The sequence below is a fragment of the Taudactylus pleione genome, unplaced genomic scaffold (assembly GCF_031769625.1).
Source record: "Taudactylus pleione unplaced genomic scaffold, aTauple2 ptg000254l, whole genome shotgun sequence".
NCBI lineage: Eukaryota > Metazoa > Chordata > Amphibia > Anura > Myobatrachidae > Taudactylus > Taudactylus pleione.
Genome location: NW_028284656.1, coordinates 213,417 through 238,683, shown reverse-complemented (window position 1 = coordinate 238,683; position 25,267 = coordinate 213,417). Strand labels below are relative to the sequence as shown.

General features: G+C 47.8%; 1 protein-coding gene across 3 annotated transcripts in view; it reads right to left on the bottom strand.

Moving 5' to 3' along the window:
• Positions 1–25,267, bottom strand: part of KHK (ketohexokinase) — a 366,821-nt gene that overhangs the window by 206,871 nt on the left and 134,683 nt on the right. For 2 of the 3 annotated variants that reach the window (XM_088480520.1, XM_088480522.1), the window contains one exon: positions 14,376–14,510. The exons of the other annotated variant lie outside the window; for it this stretch is intronic. In XM_088480520.1, coding sequence (XP_088336646.1) covers positions 14,376–14,510 — 135 coding nt within the window. The remainder of the gene's footprint in view (positions 1–14,375; positions 14,511–25,267) is intronic. 3 annotated transcript variants of the gene reach the window in all.

Below are 25,267 nucleotides of genomic sequence, written 5' to 3'. Positions count from 1 at the left end.
ATATAGTATGGAGGGTACTCTAATGGTAATTACAGAGGAGGAAAAGGATCTAGGAATTACCATTTCAGGTGACTTAAAGGCAGATAAGCAATGTAACAAAGCAATGAGGAGGCAAGTCAGATGCTTGGTTGCATAGGGAGAGGAATCAGCAGCAGAAAGAAGTGATAATACCACTGTATAGGTCATTGGTACATCCTCATCTAGAATACTGTTCAGTTCTGGAGGCCATATCTCCAGAAGGAAATTAATACATTAGAGACTGTACAAAGAAGGGCAACTAAAATGGTGCAAGGTCTACACCACAAAACGTACCAGGAAAGACTAAAAGATCTTAATATATATAGTCTGGAACAGAGAAGGGAAAGGGGGGACATGATAGACACTGTCACATATATCAGGGAATATAACAAGGTACAGGAGGGAGACATTCCTCATAGGAAGAGAAGTACTAGGACACGAGGACATGCACTGACACTGGGGGAATATGATAGACATTAATACGTGTTCCTCTAGCACCCCTATCTACATTTATACGTGTCCCTCCAACACTACCATCTACATTTATACGTGTCCCTCTAGCACCCCAATCTACATTTATACGTGTCCTTCTAGCACTCCTCTATACATTTATGTGTTCCTCTAGCACTCCTATATACATTTATACGTGTCCCTCTAGCACTCCTCTATACATTTATGTGTTCCTCTAGCACTCCTATATACATTTATACGTGTCCCTCTAGCACTCCTATATACATTTATACGTGTCCCTCTAGCACTCCTATATACATTTATACGTGTCCCTCTAGCACTCCTATATACATTTATACGTGTCCCTCTAGCACTCCTCTATACATTTATGTGTTCCTCTAGCACTCCTATATACATTTATACGTGTCCCTCTAGCACACCTATAAACATTTATACGTGTCCCTCTAGCACTCCTATATACATTTATACGTGTCCCTCTAGCACTCCTATATACATTTATACGTCTCCCTCTAGTACTCCTATATACATTTATACGTCTCCCTCTAGCACTCCTATATACATTTATACGTCTCCCTCTAGTACTCCTATATACATTTATACGTCTCCCTCTAGTACTCCTATATACATTTATACGTCTCCCTCTAGCACTCCCATCTACATTTATACGTGTCCCTTTAGCACTCCTATATACATTTATACGTGTCCCTCTAGCACTCCTATATACATTTATACGTCTCCCTCTAGTACTCCTATATACATTTATACGTCTCCCTCTAGCACTCCCATCTACATTTATAAGTGTCCCTCTAGCACTCCTATATACATTTATACGTGTCCCTCTAGCACTCCCATCTACATTTATACGTCTCCCTCTAGCACTCCCATCTACATTTATACGTGTCCCTCTAGCACTCCTATATACATTTATACGTCTCCCTCTAGCACTCCCATCTACATTTATACGTGTCCCTCTAGCACTCCTATATACATTTATACGTGTCCTTCTAGCACTCCTATATACATTTATACATGTCCCTCTAGCACTCCTATATACATATATACGTGTCCCTCTAGCACTCCTATATACATTTATACGTGTCCCTCTAGCACTCCTATATACATTTATACGTGTCCCTCTAGCACTCCTATATACATTTATACGTGTCCCTCTAGCACTCCCATCTACATTTATACGTGTCCCTCTAGCACTCCTATATACATTTATACGTGTCCCTCTAGCACTCCCATCTACATTTATACGTGTCCCTCTAGCACTCCTATATACATTTATACGTGTCCCTCTAGCACCCCTATATACATTTATACGTGTCCCTCTAGCACTCCTATATACATTTATACGTGTCCCTCTAGCACTCCAATCTACATTTATACGTGTCCCTCTAGCACTCCTATATACATTTATATGTGTCCCTCTAGCACTCCAATATACATTTATACGTGTCCCTCTAGCACACCTATATACATTTATACGTGTCCCTCTAGCACTCCCATCTACATTTATACGTGTCCCTCTAGCACCCCTATATACATTTATACGTCTCCCTCTACCACTAATATCTACATTAATACGTGTCCCTCTAGCACTACTATCTACATTTATACGTGTCCCTCTAGCACTCCTATATACATTTATGTGTCTCCCTCTAGCACGCTCATCTACATTTATACGTGTCCCTCTAGCACTCCCATCCACATTTATACGAGTCCCTCTAGCACTCCTATATACATTTATACGTGTCCCTCTAGCACTCCCATCTACATTTATACGTGTCCCTCTAACACTACCATCTACATTTATACGTGTCCCTCTAGCACTCCCATCCACATTTATACGTGTCCCTCTAGCACTCCTATATACATTTATACGTGTCCCTCTAGCACTCCTATATACATTTATACGTGTCCCTCTAGCACTCCTATATACATTTATACGTGTCCCTCTAACACTACCATCTACATTTATACGTGTCCCTCTAGCACTCCTATATACATTTATACGTGTCCCTCTAGCACTCCTATATACATTTATACGTCTCCCTCTAGAACTTCCATATACATTTATACGTCTCCCTCTAGGACTTCCATATACATTTATATGTGTCACTCTAGCACTCCTATATACATTTATAGGTGTCCCTCTAGCACTCCTATATACATTTATACGTGTCCCTCTAGCACTCCTATATACATTTATACGTGTCCCTCTAGCACTCCCATCTACATTTATACGTGTCCCTCTAGCACTACCATCTACATTTATACGTCTCCCTCTAGCACTCCTATATACATTTATCCGTCTCCCTCTAGCACTCCTATATACATTTATACGTGTCCCTCTAGCACTCCTGTATACATTTATACGTGTCCCTCTAGCACACCTATATACATTTATACGTCTCCCTTTATCAATCCTATATACATTTATACGTGTCCCTCTAGCACTCCTATATACATTTATACGTGTCCCTCTAGCACTCCTATATACATTTATACGTGTCCCTCTAGCACTCCTATATACATTTATACGTCTCCCTTTATCAATCCTATATACATTTATACGTGTCCCTCTAGCACTCCTATATACATTTATACGTGTCCCTCTAGCACTCCTATATACATTTATACGTGTCCCTCTAGCACTCCTATATACATTTATACGTGCTCCTCTAGCACCCCTATATACATTTATACGTCTCCCTCTAGCACTCCCATCTACATTTATACGTGTCCCTCTAGCACTCCTATATACATTTATACGTGTCCCACTAGCACTCCCATCTACATTTATACGTGTCCCTCTAGCACTCCTCTATACATTTATACGTCTCCCTCTAGCACTCCTCTATACATTTATACGTGTCCCTCTAGCACTCCTATATACATTTATACGTGTCCCTCTAGCACTCCTCTGTACATTTATACGTCTCCCTCTAGCACTCCTCTGTACATTTATACGTGTCCCTTTAGCACTCCTCTGTACATTTATACGTCTCCCTCTAGCACTCCTCTGTACATTTATACGTGTCCCTTTAGCACTCCTATACACATTTATACGTGTCCCTCTAGCACTCCTATATACATTTATACGTCTCCCTCTAGCACTCCTATATACATTTATACGTGTCCCTCTAGCACTCCCATCTACATTTATACGTGTCCCTCTAGCACTCCTATATACATTTATACGTCTCCCTCTAGCACTCCTATATATATTTATACATGTCCCTCTAGCACTCCTATACACATTTATACGTGTCCCTCTAGCACTCCCATCTACATTTATACGTGTCCCTCTAGCACTCCCATCTACATTTATACGTGTCCCTATAGCACTCCCATCTACATTTATACGTGTCCCTATAGCACTCCCATCTACATTTATACGTGTCCCTCTAGCACTCCTATATACATTTATACGTGTCCCTCTAGCACTCCTATATACATTTATAAGTGTCCCTCTAGCACTCCCATCTACATTTATACGTGTCCCTATAGCACTCCCATCTACATTTATACGTGTCCCTATAGCACTCCCATCTACATTTATACGTGTCCCTCTAGCACTCCCATCTACATTTATGTGTCCCACTAGCACTCCAATATACATTTATACGTGTCCCTCTAGCACCCCTATATACATTTATACGTGTCCCTCTAGCACACCTATATACATTTATACGTCTCCCTATATCAATCCTATATACATTTATACATGTCCCTCTAGCACTCCTATATACATTTATACGTGTCCATCTAGCACTCCCATCTACATTTATACGTGTCCCTCTAGCACTCCCATCTACATTTATACGTGTCCCTCTAGCACTCCTATATACATTTATACGTGTCCCTCTAGCACTCCTATATACATTTATAAGTGTCCCTCTAGCACTCCTATATACATTTATATGTGTCCCTCTAGCACTCCCATCTACATTTATACGTGTCCCTCTAGCACTCCCATCTACATTTATACGTGTCCCACCACCAATATCTACATTTATACGTGTCCCTCTAGCACTCCTATCTACAATTATACGTGTCCCTCTAGCACTCCTATATACATTTATACGTGTCCCTCTAGCACTCCCATCTACATTTATACGTGTCCCTCTAGCACTCCCATCTACATTTATGTGTCCCACTAGCACTCCTATATACATTTATACGTGTCCCTCTAGCACTCCTATATACATTTATACGTGTCCCTCTAGCACTCCCATCTACATTTATACGTGTCCCTCTAGCACTACCATCTACATTTATACGTCTCCCTCTAGCACTCCTATATACATTTATACGTGTCCCTCTAGCACTCCTATATACATTTATACGTGTCCCTCTAGCACACCTATATACATTTATACGTCTCCCTTTATCAATCCTATATACATTTATACGTGTCCCTCTAGCACTCCTATATACATTTATACGTGTCCCTCTAGCACTCCTATATACATTTATACGTCTCCCTTTATCAATCCTATATACATTTATACGTGTCCCTCTAGCACTCCTATATACATTTATACGTGTCCCTCTAGCACTCCTATATACATTTATACGTGTCCCTCTAGCACTCCTATATACATTTATACGTCTCCCTTTATCAATCCTATATACATTTATATGTGTCCCTCTAGCACTCCTATATACATTTATACGTGTCCCTCTAGCACCCCTATATACATTTATACGTCTCCCTCTAGCACCCCTATATACATTTATACGTGTCCCTCTAGCACACCTATATACATTTATACGTCTCCCTATATCAATCCTATATACATTTATACATGTCCCTCTAGCACTCCTATATACATTTATAGGTGTCCCTCTAGCACTACTATCTACATTTATACGTGTCCCTCTAGCACTCCTATATACATTTATACGTGTCCCACTAGCACTCCCATCTACATTTATACGTGTCCCTCTAGCACTCCTATATACATTTATGCGTCTCCCTCTAGCACTCCTCTGTACATTTATACGTGTCCCTTTAGCACTCCTATATACATTTATACTAGGGGTGAGCGGGTTCGGATTTCTGAAATCCGAACCCCCCCGAGCCCCCCCGATCCGAATCAGGCTCGACTTTTCCCGCCTGACTCGGATCTGAAATCGAGGCAAAACGTCATCATCCCGCCTTCCGAGTCTCGCGGGTTTTGGATCCTATATAAGGTACCCACGTCGGCGCCATTTTCTCACTCGGCTGTGGACAGTGAAGAGGGAGGGTGGGAGTTAGGGCTGTGTAGTGTAGTGTAGTGTAGTGCTGCTGTTGTCCACTACTTCAAAGTCCATAGGGGCTGGCTGTGTTGTGCTGTGCTGCTGTTGTTAATAGGGGCTGTGTCCACTACTTCAAAGTCCATAGGGGCTGGCTGGACTGTGTTGTGCAGTCAGTTCTCCATAGGGGCTGTGTCCACTCCAAAGTCCTGTGCAGTGTCCCAGTCCTAAAGAGGTGCTGTAGTGTTGTCCAGGGGGTGCTCTGTCCATCAGGGGTGCTCCCCCCAAGTGCTAAAAAAATAATATATTTTCTGTGTTTGTGAATTGTGTGCGCAGTAGCCGCACGTGCATCAACAAAGTAGTGCCAAGCGTGCGCCTGTGTCATAAGTAAAGGGCCAGCTGGCTTGACCGTTAAAGGGTGCTGTAACCCCCAAAGTACACTCCAGTCCAAACCAAAAAAAAAATTATTTTCTGTGTTTGTGAATTGTGTGCGCAGTAGCCGCACGTGCATCAACAAAGTAGTGCCAAGCGTGCGCCTGTGTCATAAGTAAAGGGCCAGCTGGCTTGACCGTTAAAGGGTGCTGTAACCCCCAAAGTACACTCCAGTCCAAACCAAAAAAAAATTTATTTTCTGTGTTTGTGAATTGTGTGCGCAGTAGCCGCACGTGCATCAACAAAGTAGTGCCAAGCGTGCGCCTGTGTCATAAGTAAAGGGCCGGCTGGCTTGACCGTTAAAGGGTGCTGTAACCCCCAAAGTACACTCCAGTCCAAACCAAAAAAAAAATTATTTTCTGTGTTTGTGAATTGTGTGCGCAGTAGCCGCACGTGCATCAACAAAGTAGTGCCAAGCGTGCGCCTGTGTCATAAGTAAAGGGCCGGCTGGCTTGACCGTTAAAGGGTGCTGTAACCCCCAAAGTACACTCCAGTCCAAACCAAAAAAAAATTTATTTTCTGTGTTTCTGAATTGTGTGCGCAGTAGCCGCACGTGCATCAACAAAGTAGTGCCAAGCGTGCGCCTGTGTCATAAGTAAAGGGCCGGCTGGCTTGACCGTTAAAGGGTGCTGTAACCCCCGAAAGTACACTCCAGTCCAAACCAAAAAAAAATTTATTTTCTGTGTTTCTGAATTGTGTGCGCAGTAGCCGCACGTGCATCAACAAAGTAGTGCCAAGCGTGCGCCTGTGTCATAAGTAAAGGGCCGGCTGGCTTGACCGTTAAAGGGTGCTGTAACCCCCGAAAGTACACTCCAGTCCAAACCAAAAAAAAAATTATTTTCTGTGTTTGTGAATTGTGTGCGCAGTAGCCGCACGTGCATCAACAAAGTAGTGCCAAGCGTGCGCCTGTGTCATAAGTAAAGGGCCGGCTGGCTTGACCGTTAAAGGGTGCTGTAACCCCCAAAGTACACTCCAGTCCAAACCGAAAAAAAATTATTTTCTGTGTTTGTGAATTGTGTGCGCAGTAGCCGCACGTGCATCAACAAAGTAGTGCCAAGCGTGCGCCTGTGTCATAAGTAAAGGGCCGGCTGGCTTGACCGTTAAAGGGTGCTGTAACCCCCGAAAGTACACTCCAGTCCAAACCAAAAAAAAATTTATTTTCTGTGTTTGTGAATTGTGTGCGCAGTAGCCGCACGTGCATCAACAAAGTAGTGCCAAGCGTGCGCCTGTGTCATAAGTAAAGGGCCGGCTGGCTTGACCGTTAAAGGGTTCTGTAACCCCCAAAGTACACTCCAAACCAAAAAAATATATATTTTCTGTGTTTGTGACTTGTGTGCACTGTGGCTGCACGTGCATCAACAAAGGAGCAGCGCCAAGCGTGCGCCTGTGTCCCATAAGTAAAGAGCCGGCTGGCTCATTTCTTAAAGGGTGGTGTAACCCACAAAGTGCACTACTCTCCAGCAAAAATAAAAAAATATTTTCTGTGTTTGTGTGCGCTTTAGCCGCACGTATATATATCAATATAACATAAATGGAGGACCAAACTTTCTCTGATAAAAATAAAATAGGGAAAGATCAAGAACAACTTCCTACTAGTGCTGTTGCTGCTGCTGGGAGTTGTTCATCATCCCAGAGAGGAAGTAGGAACATCACTACTTTTACTAAACAATTGACCCTCCAACAGTCCCTAGCGATGAGGATGAAGTACGACAGCAGTCATCCTGAAGCAAAACGTATAACTGAGGCCTTGACTGCTATGTTGGTGTTAGACGTGCGTCCGGTATCCGACATTAGTGCAGTGGGATTTAGACAATTGATGGAGGTAGTGTGTCCTCGGTTCCAAATCCCGTCTAGATTCCACCTGCATCCTCAAAGCAGCAGCGACAAGCGTGCGTCTGTCTGTTAAAGGGTGGTGACACCCTCAAAGTGTGCTACACAAACAATAAAAATATTCTTCTTCTTTTTTCTGTCTTTGTGAATTGTGTGGGCTGTAGCCGCACCTGCATCCTTAAAGCAGCAGCGACAAGCGTGCGTCTGTCTGTTAAAGGGTGGTGTAACTCACGAAGTGCTCCAAAAAATAAAAAACTATTTTTTTAATGTGTTTGTGACTTGTGTGCGATGTAGCCGCACTTGCATCCTCAAAGCAGCAGCGACAAGCGTGCGTCTGTCTGTTAAAGGGTGGTGACACCCTCAAAGTGTGCTACACAAACAATAAAAATATTCTTCTTTTTTCTGTCTTTGTGAATTGTGTGGGCTGTAGCCGCACCTGCATCCTTAAAGCAGCAGCGACAAGCGTGCGTCTGTCTGTTAAAGGGTGGTGACACCCTCAAAGTGTGCTACACAAACAATTAAAATATTGTTCTTTTTTCTGTCTTTGTGAATTGTGTGGGCTGTAGCCGCACCTGCATCCTTAAAGCAGCTGCGACAAGCGTGCGTCTGTCTGTTAAAGGGTGGTGACACCCTCAAAGTGTGCTACACAAACAATTAAAATATTGTTCTTTTTTTCGGTCTTTGTGAAATGTGTGGGCTGTAGCCGCACCTGCATCCTTAAAGCAGCAGCGACAAGCGTGCGTCTGTCTGTTAAAGGGTGGTGACACCCTCAAAGTGTGCTACACAAACAATAAAAATATTCTTCTTCTTTTATCTATGTGAATTGTGTGGGCTGTAGCCGCACCTGCATCCTTAAAGCAGCAGCGACAAGCGTGCGTCTGTCTGTTAAAGGGTGGTGACACCCTCAAAGTGTTCTACACAAACAATTAAAATATTCTTCTTCTTTTTTCTGTCTTTGTGAATTGTGTGGGCTGTAGCCGCACTTGCATCCTCAAAGCAGCAGCGACAAGCGTGCGTCTGTCTGTTAGAGGGTGGTGTAACCCTCAAAGTGTGCTCCACAAACAATAAAAATATTCTTCTTTTTTCTGTCTTTGTGAATTGTGTGGGCTGTAGCCGCACCTGCATCCTTAAAGCAGCAGCGACAAGCGTGCGTCTGTCTGTTAAAGGGTGGTGACACCCTCAAAGTGTGCTACACAAACAATAAAAATATTCTTCTTCTTTTTTCTGTCTTTGTGAATTGTGTGGGCTGTAGCCGCACCTGCATCCTTAAAGCAGCAGCGACAAGCGTGCGTCTGTCTGTTAAAGGGTGGTGACACCCTCAAAGTGTGCTACACAAACAATAAAAATATTCTTCTTCTTTTTTCTGTCTTTGTGAATTGTGTGGGCTGTAGCCGCACCTGCATCCTCAAAGCAGCAGCGACAAGCGTGCGTCTGTCTGTTAAAGGATTACATCGGTGACAGCATCCAAGTAGGCATGTCAGACAGTCCGTACCTGTACTGGCAGGAAAAAGAAGCAATTTGGAGGTCCCTGTACAAACTGGCTCTATTTTACCTGAGTTGCCCCCCCTCCAGTGGGTACTCCGAAAGAGTGTTTAGTGCAGCCGGGAACCTTGTTAGCGAAAGGCGTAGGAGGTTGCTTCCACAAAATGTGGAGAAGATGATGTTCATAAAATGAATGATCAACTCTTCCAGGGAGACCAGCCTCCAGAACGTACAGAGGGACCTGTGGTTCCAGCAGGGACGAATTAATACTCTGTGAGGATGAGGATGTACATAACACTGAAGAGGGTGAGGAATCGGTGGATGAGGATGACATCTTGCCTCCGTAGAGCCAGTTTGTGCAGGGACAGATTAATTGCCAGCTTGTTTTGTGGGGGCCCAAACGAACCAATCATTTCAGCCACAGTTGTGTGGCAGACCCTGGCGCTGAAATGATTGGTTTGTTAAAGTGTGCATGTCCTGTTTATACAACATAAGGGTGGGTGGGAGGGCCCAAGGACAATTCCATCTTGCACCTCTTTTTTTTCTTTGCATTATGTACAGTTTGGGGCCTAGTTTTTCAATGCCATCCTGTCTGCCACTGCAGTTTCACGCCTAGATGGGTCACGTGTTTGTGCCGCCCACTCGTGTCGCTTAGCATAGTCATCCAGCTACCTCGGTGCAACCTTTTGGACATAAAAACACTATTGTGAGGTGTGAGGTATTCAGAATAGACTGGAAATGAGTGGAAATTAAGGTTATTGAGGTTAATAATAGCATAGGAGCAGAAAAACCTACAAATTCTGTGATTTTAGCTGTTTTTATGCTTTTTTTCAAAAAAATACAGATCCAAAACACAAAACCCAGAACCCAAAACACGGAAGGGTGGTTTTGGCAAAACCAATCCAGATCCAAAACACGAAGAAAGATCCAGATCCAAAACCAAAACACAAAACACGAAAAGTGGCCGGTGCACACCCCTAATTTATACGTGTCCCTCTAGCACTCCAATACACATTTATACGTGTCCCTCTAGCACTCCTATATACATTTATCCGTCTCCCTCTAGCACTCCTATATACATTTATACGTGCTCCTCTAGCACTCCTATATACATTTATACGTGTCCCTCTAGCACCCCTATATACATTTATACGTGTCCCTCTAGCACCCCTATTTACATTTATACGTGTCCCTCTAGCACTCCTATATACATTTATACGTGTCCTTCTAGCACTTCTATATACATTTATACGTGTCCCTCTAGCACTCCCATCTACATTTATACGTGTCCTTCTAGCACTCCTATATACATTTATACGTGTCCCTCTAGCTCTCCTATATACATTTATACGTGTCCCTCTAGCACTCCTATATACATTTATATGTGCCCCTCTAGCACTCCTATATATATTTATACGTGTCCATCTAGCACACCTATATACATTTATACGTGTCCCTCTAGCACTCCTATATACATTTATGTGTCCCTCTAGCACTCCTATACACATTTATACGTGTCCCTCTAGCACTCCTATATACATTTATACGTCTCCCTCTAGCACACCTATATACATTTATACGTGTCCCTCTAGCACTTCTATATACATTTATACGTGTCCCTCTAGCACTCCTATATACATTTATATGTGTCCCTCTAGCACTACTATATACATTTATACGTCTCCCTCTAGCACTCCTATATACATTTATACGTGTCCCTCTAGCACTCAGAAGTTATTACATAAGACTAAGCTGTTCATTGGTCATAAACAGATGCTATTACATAAGACTAAGCTGTTCATTGGTCATAAACAGAAGTTATTACATAAGACTAAGCTGTTCATTGGTCATAAACAGAAGTTATTACATAAGACTAAGATGTTCATTGGTCATAAACAGAAGTTATTACATAAGACTAAGATGTTCATTGGTCATAAACAGAAGTTATTACATAAGACTAAGCTGTTCATTGGTCATAAACAGAAGTTATTACATAAGACTAAGATGTTCATTGGTCATAAACAGAAGTTATTACATAAGACTAAGCTGTTCATTGGTCATAAACAGAAGTTATTACATAAGACTAAGCTATTCATTGGTCATAAACAGAAGTTATTACATAAGACTAAGATGTTCATTGGTCATAAACAGAAGTTATTACATAAGACTAAGCTGTTCATTGGTCATAAACAGAAGTTATTACATAAGACTAAGCTGTTCATTGGTCATAAACAGAAGTTATTACATAAGACTAAGCTATTCATTGGTCATAAACAGAAGTTATTACATAAGACTAAGCTGTTCATTGGTCATAAACAGAAGTTATTACATAAGACTAAGCTGTTCATTGGTCATAAACAGAAGTTATTACATAAGACTAAGCTATTCATTGGTCATAAACAGAAGTTATTACATAAGACTAAGCTATTCATTGGTCATAAACAGAAGTTATTACATAAGACTAAGATGTTCATTGGTTATAAACAGAAGTTATTACATAAGACTAAGATGTTCATTGGTCATAAACAGAAGTTATTACATAAGACTAAGCTATTCATTGGTCATAAACAGAAGTTATTACATAAGACTAAGCTATTCATTGGTCATAAACAGAAGTTATTACATAAGACTAAGCTGTTCATTGGTCATAAACAGAAGTTATTACATAAGACTAAGCTATTCATTGGTCATAAACAGAAGTTATTACATAAGACTAAGATGTTCATTGGTTATAAACAGAAGTTATTACATAAGACTAAGATGTTCATTGGTCATAAACAGAAGTTATTACATAAGACTAAGCTATTCATTGGTCATAAACAGAAGTTATTACATAAGACTAAGCTATTCATTGGTCATAAACAGAAGTTATTACATAAGACTAAGCTGTTCATTGGTCATAAACAGAAGTTATTACATAAGACTAAGCTATTCATTGGTCATAAACAGAAGTTATTACATAAGACTAAGCTGTTCATTGGTCATAAACAGAAGTTATTACATAAGACTAAGCTATTCATTGGTCATAAACAGAAGTTACCGCCATTTGCAGACAGGTTGTCAGTTTTTCACATTCAATCTGTCAAATGGTGGTAACAGTTTTAGAGTCTATAACAAGTGATTTTGGGCTCTATTTACTACAGTCCGCATACTGAATGCAGATTGTTGTGTGATATTAACGACTGCATTCGCATTGTGAATTCAGGCAATATCACAGGGATTTACTACAAATCCCTTCCAGGGACAAAGCTTGCGATAAAGCTCTGATCCTGCGAATCCCATACGCACACTAGTTACGGTATTTTCGGAAAAAATACCGTGACAAAGGGCCCACGCATGAGCCAACCAGCCGCCGCTACCCCCCCCCGGCGCTAAGCCCCACCCCCCACAATCGCGGACCCCCTCCCTTAATTACACTTACCTGCAGTACCGGGCCTCCAGTGATATCCTCCATGCCTCCAGTCAGGTGATCTCCCATGATGCACTGAGACCCGATCACCTGATGACTGGGCCGCAGTGCACTATGGGAGACCAGCTGACCGGAGGGAGGACATCACCCGGAGCCCCGATCACCGGTCCCTGGAGTCAGGTAAGTAAATTTTTTTATTTTACTATTTTTTTTTTCAGCAGTGATCAGTGTGGGATCTGTTTAGCAGTGATCAGTGTGGGATCTGTTTAGCAGTGATCAGTGTGGGATCTGTTTAGACCACACAGCTGATCACTGGGGCTGGCTCCCGGCTCTGCTCTCTCCCGTCAGAGCGGAGCAGGAGTCCGGTAACCGGGGGAGACCCTGGATAACGCCACCTCCAGGTGACGTTATCACAGGGCTTTCCCCGGTATTGTTGGTAACTATGGTCGGATCACATTTCCCATTACCGTTATGGGAAATGTGATCTGATTACTAAAAATCAGTGATAATTACGGGTTGGGAGAGAATTTTACGAATTATACTCCAATTACCCTGTAATAACTATAGGTGATACAAACATAATGTGATAAGGGTGTGACAACACAAAACAGCCTTTATCACTTTATTTTAGTAATAATAATGATAATAAATAGAGCCCTTTGTGCCTAAATCGGGTTTTGTTCCAGATAGTTTTAGAATTCAACATAATCATATTTTTTAGGCAACACTGAAACACAAATGTGAATTCCTATTATTATTGAATGCATGGCTTTTACCTAATTAGGAAGACATATATATTCTACACGTCTGTATGTGGGGCCATTTCTGAGCTGTAACATTGACCCTGGGTGACACCATGCTGCACTGCAGGGGCAGATGTGAAATGTGCAGATATTAGATTTGGGAGGGGTCTAAACTGTAATACAAAGGTGGGTACACACGTACGTGACAAAGGGGCAGACCGGGCATTGTACTGACCAAGCAGCCTATCTGGTGAGCTATACACACTTACCAATCGGCTACTCAATATGTCTGGCCAGACATCACCACTGGGCATGCAAATTTAAACGTCCGCCCAGTGGTGATGTCATTGTTGGCAGTTCCTGCGACAAGTGTACAGACGGCCTGCGGGTCGCTGTATAACGTACCAATATATCTGCACGATATATACGGTTTGGCTGTGCTGCAGGTCTGACCGACTTCATATATACTCACCTGCCAATGCGCTAACGATATATGTAGAAGTGTGTACCCATATTAAAAATTAAGCTGTCCAATATTTGTGAACTACATGTAACAGCAGCCAGTATTTACCCTGCATGAAGAAATAATAAATGGATTTGCCCCCCTGCAGGAAGCGTGCATGGATTCTAGGGGCAGCTACAGTTCTGGCTTTATTTGGTTTGTTCCCAACTCAGAATCAGCCCCAACGCTCCCAGGAGCAGTAATTGAGGTATACAGATAAGAGTGTCTCTTCGTTCCTTACGTGTCATACAATGTGACGGTCCGGGAACCAGAGCTGATGTTTACCAGGCAGCACGCGCACGGGCTGTCTCCGCGAGTCTGCCAGCTCACGCTGGACGCATCAATATTCCTTTTGGAGAAATCTGAAATAATGAAGCTGAAGGGCAGCAGAAGATGCAAAGAAATTAGTTTTAGATGACAATGCCAAGAGTAAAGGTCCCCACACGCATAGCGATATTTTACTCCATTTGGCCGATTTCGATGAATCGCGATGACAAATCGTGTAAAATATGAGTCCTCTCACGCTCACAATGCACGTCCTCGCTTGTTTTATATTGCATCATCAGATTTGCCGTGCTGTAGGGCAGATCTGCGAATCTGGGGCACAATGCACTGGATGCACGATAGTCAGATTGGACATTGTGTTTAGGACTACCGGGGAGCTGCCGGGTGAGGGCTCAGGTGAAATCCTGTGTAGGATGCAGGGGAGCTGCCTGGGGAGGATTCAGGGGAAATCGTGTGTAGGATGCCGGGGAGCTGCCGGGAGAGGGCTCAGGGGAAATCGTGTTTAGGACTACCGGGGAGCTGCCTGGGGAGGATTCAGGGGAAATTGTGTGTAGGATGCCGGGGAGCTGCCGGGAGAGGGCTCAGGGGAAATCGTGTGTAGGATGCCGGGGAGCTGCCGGGAGAGTGCTCAGGGGAAATCGTGTGTAGGATGCCGGGGAGCTGCCGGGAGAGGGCTCAGGGGAAATCGTGTGTAGGACTGCCGGGGAGCTTCCGGGGAAGAGTTCAGGGGAAATCGTGTGTAGGACTGCCGGAGAGCTGCCGGGGGAGAGCTCAGGGGAAATCGTATGTAGGACTGCCAGGGGGGAGCTCAGGGGAAATCGTGTGTAGGATGCCGGGGGAGAGCTCAGGGGAAATCGTGTGTAGGACTGCCGGGGAGCTTCCGGGGGAGAGTTCAGGGGAAATCGTGAGTAGGACTGCCGGGGAAGAGCTCAGGGGAAATTGTGTGTAGGACTGTCGGGGACCTGCTGGGGGAGAGTTCAGGGGAAATTGTGTGTAAGACTGCCGGGGAGCTGCTAGGGGAGAACTGAGGGGAAACTGTGTGTAAGACTGCCGGGGAGCTGCTGGGGGAGAACTGAGGGGAAATCGTATGTAGGACTGCCGGGGAGCTACCGGGGGAGAGCTCAGGGGAAATCGTGTGTAGGACTGCCGGGGAGCTTCCGGGGGAGAGTTCAGGGGAAATCGTGAGTAGGACTGCCGGGGAGCTTCCGGGCGAGAGCTCAGGGGAAATCGTGAGTAGGACTGCCGGGGAGTTTCCGGGGGAGAGCTCAGGGGAAATCGTGTGTAGGACCGCCAGGGGGATGCCAAGGAAGAGTTCAGGGGAAATAGTGTGTAGGATGCCGGGGGAGAGTTCAGAAGAAATCGTGTGTAGGACTGCCAGGGAGCTGCCGGGGGAGAGTTCAGGGGAAATCGTGTGTAGGACTGCCGGGGGGCTGCGGAGGAAGAGTTCAGTGGAAATCATGTGTAGGACTGCCGGGGAGCTGCCGGGGGAGAGTTCAGGGGAAATAGTGTGTAGGATGCCGGGGAAAGGTTCAGAAGAAATCGTGTGTAGGACTGCCGGGGAGCTGCTGGGGGAGAGCTCAGGGGAAATCGTGTGCAGGACTGCCGGGGAGCTTCCGGGGAAGAGCTCAGGGGAAATCGTGTGTAGGATGCCGGGGATCTGCCGGTGAAGAGTTCAGGGGAAATCGTGAGTAGGACTGCCGGAGAGCTGCCGGGGGAGAGTTCAGGGGAAATCGTATGTAGGACTGCCAGGGGGGAGCTCAGGGGAAATCGTGTGTAGGATGTCGGGGAAGAGCTCAGGGGAAATCGTGTGCAGGACTGCCGGGGAAGAGCTCAGGGGAAATCGTGTGCAGGACTGCCGGGGAGCTTCCGGGGGAGAGTTCAGAGGAAATCATGAGTAGGACTGCCGGGGGAGAGCTCAGGGGAAATCGTATGTAGGACTGCCGGGGGAGAGCTCAGGGGAAATAGTGTGTAGGATGCCGGGGGAGAGCTCAGGGGAAATCGTGTGTAGGACTGCCGGAAAGCTGCCGGGGGAGAGCTCAGGGGAAATCGTATGTAGGACTGCCGGGGGAGAGCTCAGGGGAAATCGTGTGTAGGATGCCGGGGGAGAGCTCAGGGGAAATCGTGTGTAGGATGCCGGGGAGCTTCCGGGGGAAGAGTTCAGGGGAAATCGTGAGTAGGACTGCCGGGGAAGAGCTCAGGGGAAATTGTGTGTAGGACTGCCGGGGACCTGCCATGGGAGAGTTCAGGGGAAATCGTGTGCAAGACTGCCGGGGAGCTGCTGGGGGAGAACTGAGGGGAAATTGTGTGTGGGACTGCCGGGGAGCTTCCGGGGGAGAGTTCAGGGGAAATCATGTGTAAGACTGCTGGGGAGATGCTGGGGGAGAACTGAGGGGAAATCGTATGTAGGACTGCCGGGGGGCTACCGGGGGAGAGCTCAGGGGAGATCGTGTGTAGGACTGCCAGGGGGCTGCCGAGGAAGAGTTCAGGGGAAATCGTGTTTAGGATGCCGGTGGAGAGTTCAGGAGAAATCGTGTGTAGGACTGCCGGGGAGCTTCCGGGGTAGAGCTCAGGGGAGATCGTGTGTAGGACTGCCGGGGGGCTGCCGAGGAAGAGTTCAGGGGAAATCGTGTTTAGGACTGCCAGGGGGCTGCCGAGGAAGAGTTCAGGGGAAATCGTGTGTAGGATGCCGGTGGGGAGTTCAGGAGAAATCGTGTGTAGGACTGCCGGGGAGCTTCCGGGGAAGAGCTCAGGGGAAATCGTGTGTAGGATGCCGGGGGAGAGTTCAGGAGAAATCGTGTGTAGGACTGCCGGGGAGCTGCCGGGGGAGAGTTCAGGGGAAATCGTGTGTAAGACTGCCGAGGAGCTTCCAGGTGAGAGTTCAGGGGAAATCGTGTGTAGGACTGCCGGGGGGCTTCCGAGGAAGAGTTCAGGGGAAATCGTGTGTATGATGCCGGGGGAGAGTTAAGGAGAAAACGTGTGTAGGCCGTCTGGGGAGCTGCCTGGGGAGAGTTCAGGGGAAATCGTGTGTACTACTGCCAGGGGGCTGCCGAGGGAGAGTTCAGGGGAAATTGTGCGTGGAGCTGCCTGGGGAGAGTTCAGGGGAAATTGTGCGTGGGGCTGCCAGTGGAGAGTTCAGGGGAAATCGTGTGTAAGACTGCCAAGGAGCTTCCGGGTGAGAGCTCAGGGGAAATCGTGTGTAGGACTGCCGGGGGGCTTCCGAGGAAGAGTTCAGGGGAAATCGTGTGTATGATGCCGGGGGAGAGTTAAGGAGAAAACGTGTGTAGGCCGTCTGGGGAGCTGCCTGGGGAGAGTTCAGGGGAAATCGTGTGTAGGACTGCCGGGGAGCTGCCAGGGGAGAGTTCAGGGGAAATCGTGAGTAGGACTGCCGGGGAAGAGCTCAGGGGAAATTGTGTGTAGGACTGTCGGGGACCTGCTGGGGGAGAGTTCAGGGGAAATTGTGTGTAAGACTGCCGGGGAGCTGCTAGGGGAGAACTGAGGGGAAACTGTGTGTAAGACTGCCGGGGAGCTGCTGGGGGAGAACTGAGGGGAAATCGTATGTAGGACTGCCGGGGAGCTACCGGGGGAGAGCTCAGGGGAAATCGTGTGTAGGACTGCCGGGGAGCTTCCGGGGGAGAGTTCAGGGGAAATCGTGAGTAGGACTGCCGGGGAGCTTCCGGGCGAGAGCTCAGGGGAAATCGTGAGTAGGACTGCCGGGGAGTTTCCGGGGGAGAGCACAGGGGAAATCGTGTGTAGGACCGCCAGGGGGATGCCAAGGAAGAGTTCAGGGGAAATAGTGTGTAGGATGCCGGGGGAGAGTTCAGAAGAAATCGTGTGTAGGACTGCCAGGGAGCTGCCGGGGGAGAGTTCAGGGGAAATCGTGTGTAGGACTGCCGGGGGGCTGCGGAGGAAGAGTTCAGTGGAAATCATGTGTAGGACTGCCGGGGAGCTGCCGGGGGAGAGTTCAGGGGAAATAGTGTGTAGGATGCCGGGGAAAGGTTCAGAAGAAATCGTGTGTAGGACTGCCGGGGAGCTGCTGGGGGAGAGCTCAGGGGAAATCGTGTGCAGGACTGCCGGGGAGCTTCCGGGGAAGAGCTCAGGGGAAATCGTGTGTAGGATGCCGGGGATCTGCCGGTGAAGAGTTCAGGGGAAATCGTGAGTAGGACTGCCGGAGAGCTGCCGGGGGAGAGTTCAGGGGAAATCGTATGTAGGACTGCCAGGGGGGAGCTCAGGGGAAATCGTGTGTAGGATGTCGGGGAAGAGCTCAGGGGAAATCGTGTGCAGGACTGCCGGGGAAGAGCTCAGGGGAAATCGTGTGCAGGACTGCCGGGGAGCTTCCGGGGGAGAGTTCAGAGGAAATCATGAGTAGGACTGCCGGGGGAGAGCTCAGGGGAAATCGTATGTAGGACTGCCGGGGGAGAGCTCAGGGGAAATAGTGTGTAGGATGCCGGGGGAGAGCTCAGGGGAAATCGTGTGTAGGACTGCCGGAAAGCTGCCGGGGGAGAGCTCAGGGGAAATCGTATGTAGGACTGCCGGGGGAGAGCTCAGGGGAAATCGTGTGTAGGATGCCGGGGGAGAGCTCAGGGGAAATCGTGTGTAGGATGCCGGGGAGCTTCCGGGGGAAGAGTTCAGGGGAAATCGTGAGTAGGACTGCCGGGGAAGAGCTCAGGGGAAATTGTGTGTAGGACTGCCGGGGACCTGCTGGGGGAGAGTTCAGGGGAAATTGTGTGTAAGACTGCCGGGGAGCTGCTGGGGGAGAACTGAGGGGAAATCGTATGTAGGACTGCCGGGGAGCTACCGGGGGAGAGCTCAGGGGAAATCGTGTGTAGGACTGCCGGGGAGCTTCCGGGGGAGAGTTCAGGGGAAATCGTGAGTAGGACTGCCGGGGAGCTTCCGGGCGAGAGTTCAGGGGAAATCGTGAGTAGGACTGCCGGGGAGTTTCCGGGGGAGAGCTCAGGGGAAATCGTGTGTAGGACCACCAGGGGGCTGCCAAGGAAGAGTTCAGGGAAAATCGTGTGTAGGATGCCGGGGAGCTACCGGGGGAGAGTTTAGGGGAAATCGTAAGTAGGACTGCCGGGGAGTTTCCGGAGGAGAGCTCAGGGGAAATCGTGTGTAGGACCACCAGGGGGCTGCCAAGGAAGAGTTCAGGGGAAATCGTGTGTAGTATGCCGGGGGAGAGTTCAGGAGAAATCGTGTGTAGGACTGCTGGGGAGCTGCCGGGGGAGAGTTTAGGGGAAATCGTAAGTAGGACTGCCGGGGAGTTTCCGGAGGAGAGCTCAGGGGAAATCGTGTGTAGGACCGCCAGGCTGCTGCCGAGGAAGAGTTCAGGGGAAATCGCGTGTAGGACTGCCGGGGAGCTGCCATGGGAGAGTTCAGGGGAAATCGTGTGCAAGACTGCCGGGGAGCTGCTGGGGGAGAACTGAGGGGAAATTGTGTGTGGGACTGCCGGGGAGCTTCCGGGGGAGAGTTCAGGGGAAATCATGTGTAAGACTGCTGGGGAGATGCTGGGGGAGAACTGAGGGGAAATCGTATGTAGGACTGCCGGGGGGCTACCGGGGGAGAGCTCAGGGGAGATCGTGTGTAGGACTGCCAGGGGGCTGCCGAGGAAGAGTTCAGGGGAAATCGTGTTTAGGATGCCGGTGGAGAGTTCAGGAGAAATCGTGTGTAGGACTGCCGGGGAGCTTCCGGGGTAGAGCTCAGGGGAGATCGTGTGTAGGACTGCCGGGGGGCTGCCGAGGAAGAGTTCAGGGGAAATCGTGTTTAGGACTGCCAGGGGGCTGCCGAGGAAGAGTTCAGGGGAAATCGTGTGTAGGATGCCGGTGGGGAGTTCAGGAGAAATCGTGTGTAGGACTGCCGGGGAGCTTCCGGGGAAGAGCTCAGGGGAAATCGTGTGTAGGATGCCGGGGGAGAGTTCAGGAGAAATCGTGTGTAGGACTGCCGGGGAGCTGCCGGGGGAGAGTTCAGGGGAAATCGTGTGTAAGACTGCCGAGGAGCTTCCAGGTGAGAGTTCAGGGGAAATCGTGTGTAGGACTGCCGGGGGGCTTCCGAGGAAGAGTTCAGGGGAAATCGTGTGTATGATGCCGGGGGAGAGTTAAGGAGAAAACGTGTGTAGGCCGTCTGGGGAGCTGCCTGGGGAGAGTTCAGGGGAAATCGTGTGTACTACTGCCAGGGGGCTGCCGAGGGAGAGTTCAGGGGAAATTGTGCGTGGAGCTGCCTGGGGAGAGTTCAGGGGAAATTGTGCGTGGGGCTGCCAGTGGAGAGTTCAGGGGAAATCGTGTGTAAGACTGCCAAGGAGCTTCCGGGTGAGAGCTCAGGGGAAATCGTGTGTAGGACTGCCGGGGGGCTTCCGAGGAAGAGTTCAGGGGAAATCGTGTGTATGATGCCGGGGGAGAGTTAAGGAGAAAACGTGTGTAGGCCGTCTGGGGAGCTGCCTGGGGAGAGTTCAGGGGAAATCGTGTGTAGGACTGCCGGGGAGCTGCCAGGGGAGAGTTCAGGGGAAATCGTGTGTAGGACTGCCGGGGGGCTGTCGGGGAAGAGTTCAGGGGAAATCGTGTGTAGGACTGCCGGGGACCTGCTGGGGGAGAGTTCAGGGGAAATCGTGTGTAGGACTGCCGGGGAGCTTCCGGGGGAGAGTTCAGGGGAAATCGTGAGTAGGACTGCCGGGGAAGAGCTCAAGGGAAATTGTGTGTAGGACTGCCGGGGACCTGCTGGGGGAGAACTGAGGGGAAATCGTGTGTAGGACTGCCGGGGAGCTTCCGGGGGAGAGTTCAGGGGAAATCGTGAGTTGGACTGCCGGGAAGCTTCCGGGCGAGAGTTCAGGGGAAATCGTAAGTAGGACTGCCGGGGAGTTTCCGGAGGAAGAGTTCAGGGGAAATCGTGTGTAGGATTCCGGGGGAGAGTTCAGGAGAAATCGTGTGTAGGATGCCGGGGGGCTGCCGGGGAAGAGTTCAGGGGAAATATTGTGTAGGACTGCAGGGGAGCTGCCAGAGGAGAGTTCAGGGGAAATCGTGTGTAGGATGCCGGGCAGCTGCTGGGGGAGAGTTCAGGGGAATTCGTGTGGAGGACTGCCGGGGGGCTGCCGGGGAAGAGTTCAGGGGAAATCGTGTGTAGGACTGCCAGGGACCTGCTGGGGGAGAGTTCAGGGGAAATCGTGAGTAGGACTGCCGGGGAAGAGCTCAAGGGAAATCGTGTGTAGGATGCCGGGCAGCTGCTGGGGGAGAGTTCAGGGGAAATCGTGTGTAGGACTGCCGGGGGGCTGCCGGGGAAGAGTTCAGGGGAAATCTTGTGTAGGTGTGCCGGGGAGCTGCGTGAGGAGAGCTCAGGGGAAATCGTGTGTAGACTGCTGGGCAGCTTCCGGGGGAGAGTTCAGGGGAAATCGTGAGTAGGACTGCCGGGGGGCTGCCGGGGGAGAGCACAGGGGAAATCGTGTGTAGGACTGCCGGGGAGCTTCCGGGGGAGAGTTCAGGAGAAATCGTGTGTAGGACTGCCGGGGAGCTGCCAGCGGAGAGTTCAGGGGAAATCGTGTGTAGGAATGCCCTTGGGGCTGCCGAGGAAGAGTTCAGGGGAAATCGTGTGTAGGATGCCGGTGGAGGGTTCAGGAGAAATCGTGTGTAGGACTGCCGGGGAGCTGCCAGGGGAGAGTTCAGGGGAAATCGTGTGTAGGACTGCCGGGGAGCTTCCGGGTGAGAGCTCAGGGGAAATCGTGTGTAGGACTGCCGGTGGGCTGCCGAGGAAGAGTTCAGGGGAAATCGTGTGTAGGATGCCGGGGGAGAGTTCAGGAGAAATCGTGTGTAGGACTGCCGGGGAGCTGTCGGGGAAGAGCTTAGGGGAAATCATGTATAGGACTGCCGGGGAGCTGCCGGGGGAAAGTGCACACATCCTGGGATCGCTATGTGTGTGGGCACCTTTAGTTTCTAAAAGACTGTGACAGATTAGTGATTGTGCCATGATACAAGGTGAGATAAAATGGGAGAGAGACTGCAAGCTTTAATGTCCTGAGAGTTACTGCACTGAAAACAGTGCGACAGCCCATGGAATCTCATACAATACTGTAATACAGGTCACAATATGTGGTATCACAATGTAACATAGCTCACACTCACTGCATCACACAGTAATATAGTTCACACTCACTGCATCACACTGTAACATAGCTCACACTAACATAGCTCACACTCACTGCATCACACTAACAGCTCACACTCACTGCATCACACTGTAACATAGCTCACACTCACTGCATCACACTGTAACATAGCTCACACTCACTGCATCACACTAACATAGCTCACACTCACTGCATCAAACTAACAGCTCACACTCACTGCATCACACTGTAACATAGCTCACACTCACTGCATCACACTGTAACATAGCTCACACACTGCATCACACTGTAACATAGCTCACACTCACTGCATCACACTGTAACATAGCTCACACTGCATCACACTGTAACGTAGCTCACACTCACTGTATCACTGTAACATAGCTCACACTCACTGCATCACTGTAATGTAGCTCACACTCACTGCATCACACTAACGTAGCTCACACTCACTGCATCACACTGTAACATAGCTCACACTCACTGCATCACACTAACAGCTCACACTCACTGCATCACATTGTAACATAGCTCACACTCACTGCATCACACTGTAACATAGCTCACACTCACTGCATCACACTGTAACATAGCTCACACTCACTGCATCACACTAACATAGCTCACACTCACTGCAACACACTGTAATATAGCTCACACTCACTGCGTCACACTATAACATAGCTCACACTCACTGCATCACTGTAACGTAGCTCACTCACTGCATCACACTGTAACATAGCTCACACTCACTGCATTACACTGTAACATAGCTCACACTCACTGCATCACACTGTAACATAACTCACACTCACTGCATCACACTGTAACATAGCTCACACTCACTGCATCACACTAACGTAGCTCACACTCACTGCATCACACTGTAATATAGCTCACACTCACTGCATCACACTGTAACATAGCTCACACTCGCTGCATCACACTAACAGCTCACACTCACTGCATCACACTGTAATATAGCTCACACTCACTGCATCACACTGTAACATAGCTCACACTCACTGCATCACACTGTAACATAGCTCACACTGCATCACACTGTAACATAGCTCACACTCACTGTATCACTGTAACATAGCTCACACTCACTGCATCACTGTAATGTATCTCACACTCACTGCATCACACTAACGTAGCTCACACTCACTGCATCACACTGTAACATAGCTCACACTCACTGCATCACACTGTAACATAGCTCACACTCACTGCATTACACTGTAACATAGCTCACACTCACTGCATCACACTGTAACATAGCTCACACTCACTGCATCACACTAACATAGCTCACACTCACTGCAACACACTGTAATATAGCTCACACTCACTGCGTCACACTATAACATAGCTCACACTCGCTGCATCACACTAACAGCTCACACTCACTGCATCACACTGTAATATAGCTCACACTCACTGCATCACACTGTAACATAGCTCACACTCACTGCATCACACTGTAACATAGCTCACACTCGCTGCATCACACTAACAGCTCACACTCACTGCATCACACTGTAATATAGCTCACACTCACTGCATCACACTGTAACATAGCTCACACTCACTGCATCACACTGTAACAAAGCTCACACTCACTGCATCACACTGTAACATAGCTCACACTCACTGCATCACACTGTAACATAGCTCACACTCACTGCATCACACTAACATAGCTCACACTCACTGCAACACACTGTAACAAAGCTCACACTCACTGCATCACCACCACAGCTCCGACGTGCCAACATTGCTGCAAGTTTGCGGTTTTTAAATGCACAATCAGTTTGTAATACAGAGACCTCTCTCTCAAACAGAGCCCACTAACAGTTTCTGAGGTCATTAAATCACTATAGTGTCGAAGTCTGGGACAGCACCGACAGTGGCACATGTGTGCAACTTCAACCGCACAGTCAGTATGTACTGTAATACAGCCATCCCAATATCGCTGTGTGACTCCCGACCAACTGGGCATGCGCAGTGCTATGATCTTCCATATGCCATGGTATAGCGCTACATGGCTTATGGAGCGGCTCCACTGGGCATGTGCCAGAGATCCCATTGTAACCCCTCAGAGCTGACAGCCACCACAGCGCCGACGTGCCAACATTACCATTAGCTATACAGCCGGGTATATGATGTATTACCATTAGGTATACAGTCGGGTATACGATGTATTACCATTAGCTATACAGTCGGGTATACGATGTATTACCATTAGCTATACAGCCGGGTATATGATGTATTACCATTAGCTATACAGTCGGGTATATGATGTATTACCATTAGCTATACAGCCGGGTATATGATGTATTACCATTAGCTATACAGCCGGATATATGATGTATTACCATTAGCTATTCAGCCGGGTATACGATGTATTACCATTAGCTATACAGCCGGGTATACGATGTATTACCATTAGCTATACAGCCGGGTATATGATGTATTACCATTAGCTATACAGCCGGGTATACGATGTATTACCATTAGCTATTCAGCCGGGTATATGATGTATTACCATTAGCTATACAGTCGGGTATACGATGTATTACCATTAGCTATTCAGCCGGGTATATGATGTATTACCATTAGCTATACAGCCGGGTATATGATGTATTACCATTAGGTATTCAGCCGGGTATACGATGTATTACCATTAGCTATACAGCCGGGTATACGATGTATTACCATTAGCTATACAGCCGGGTATA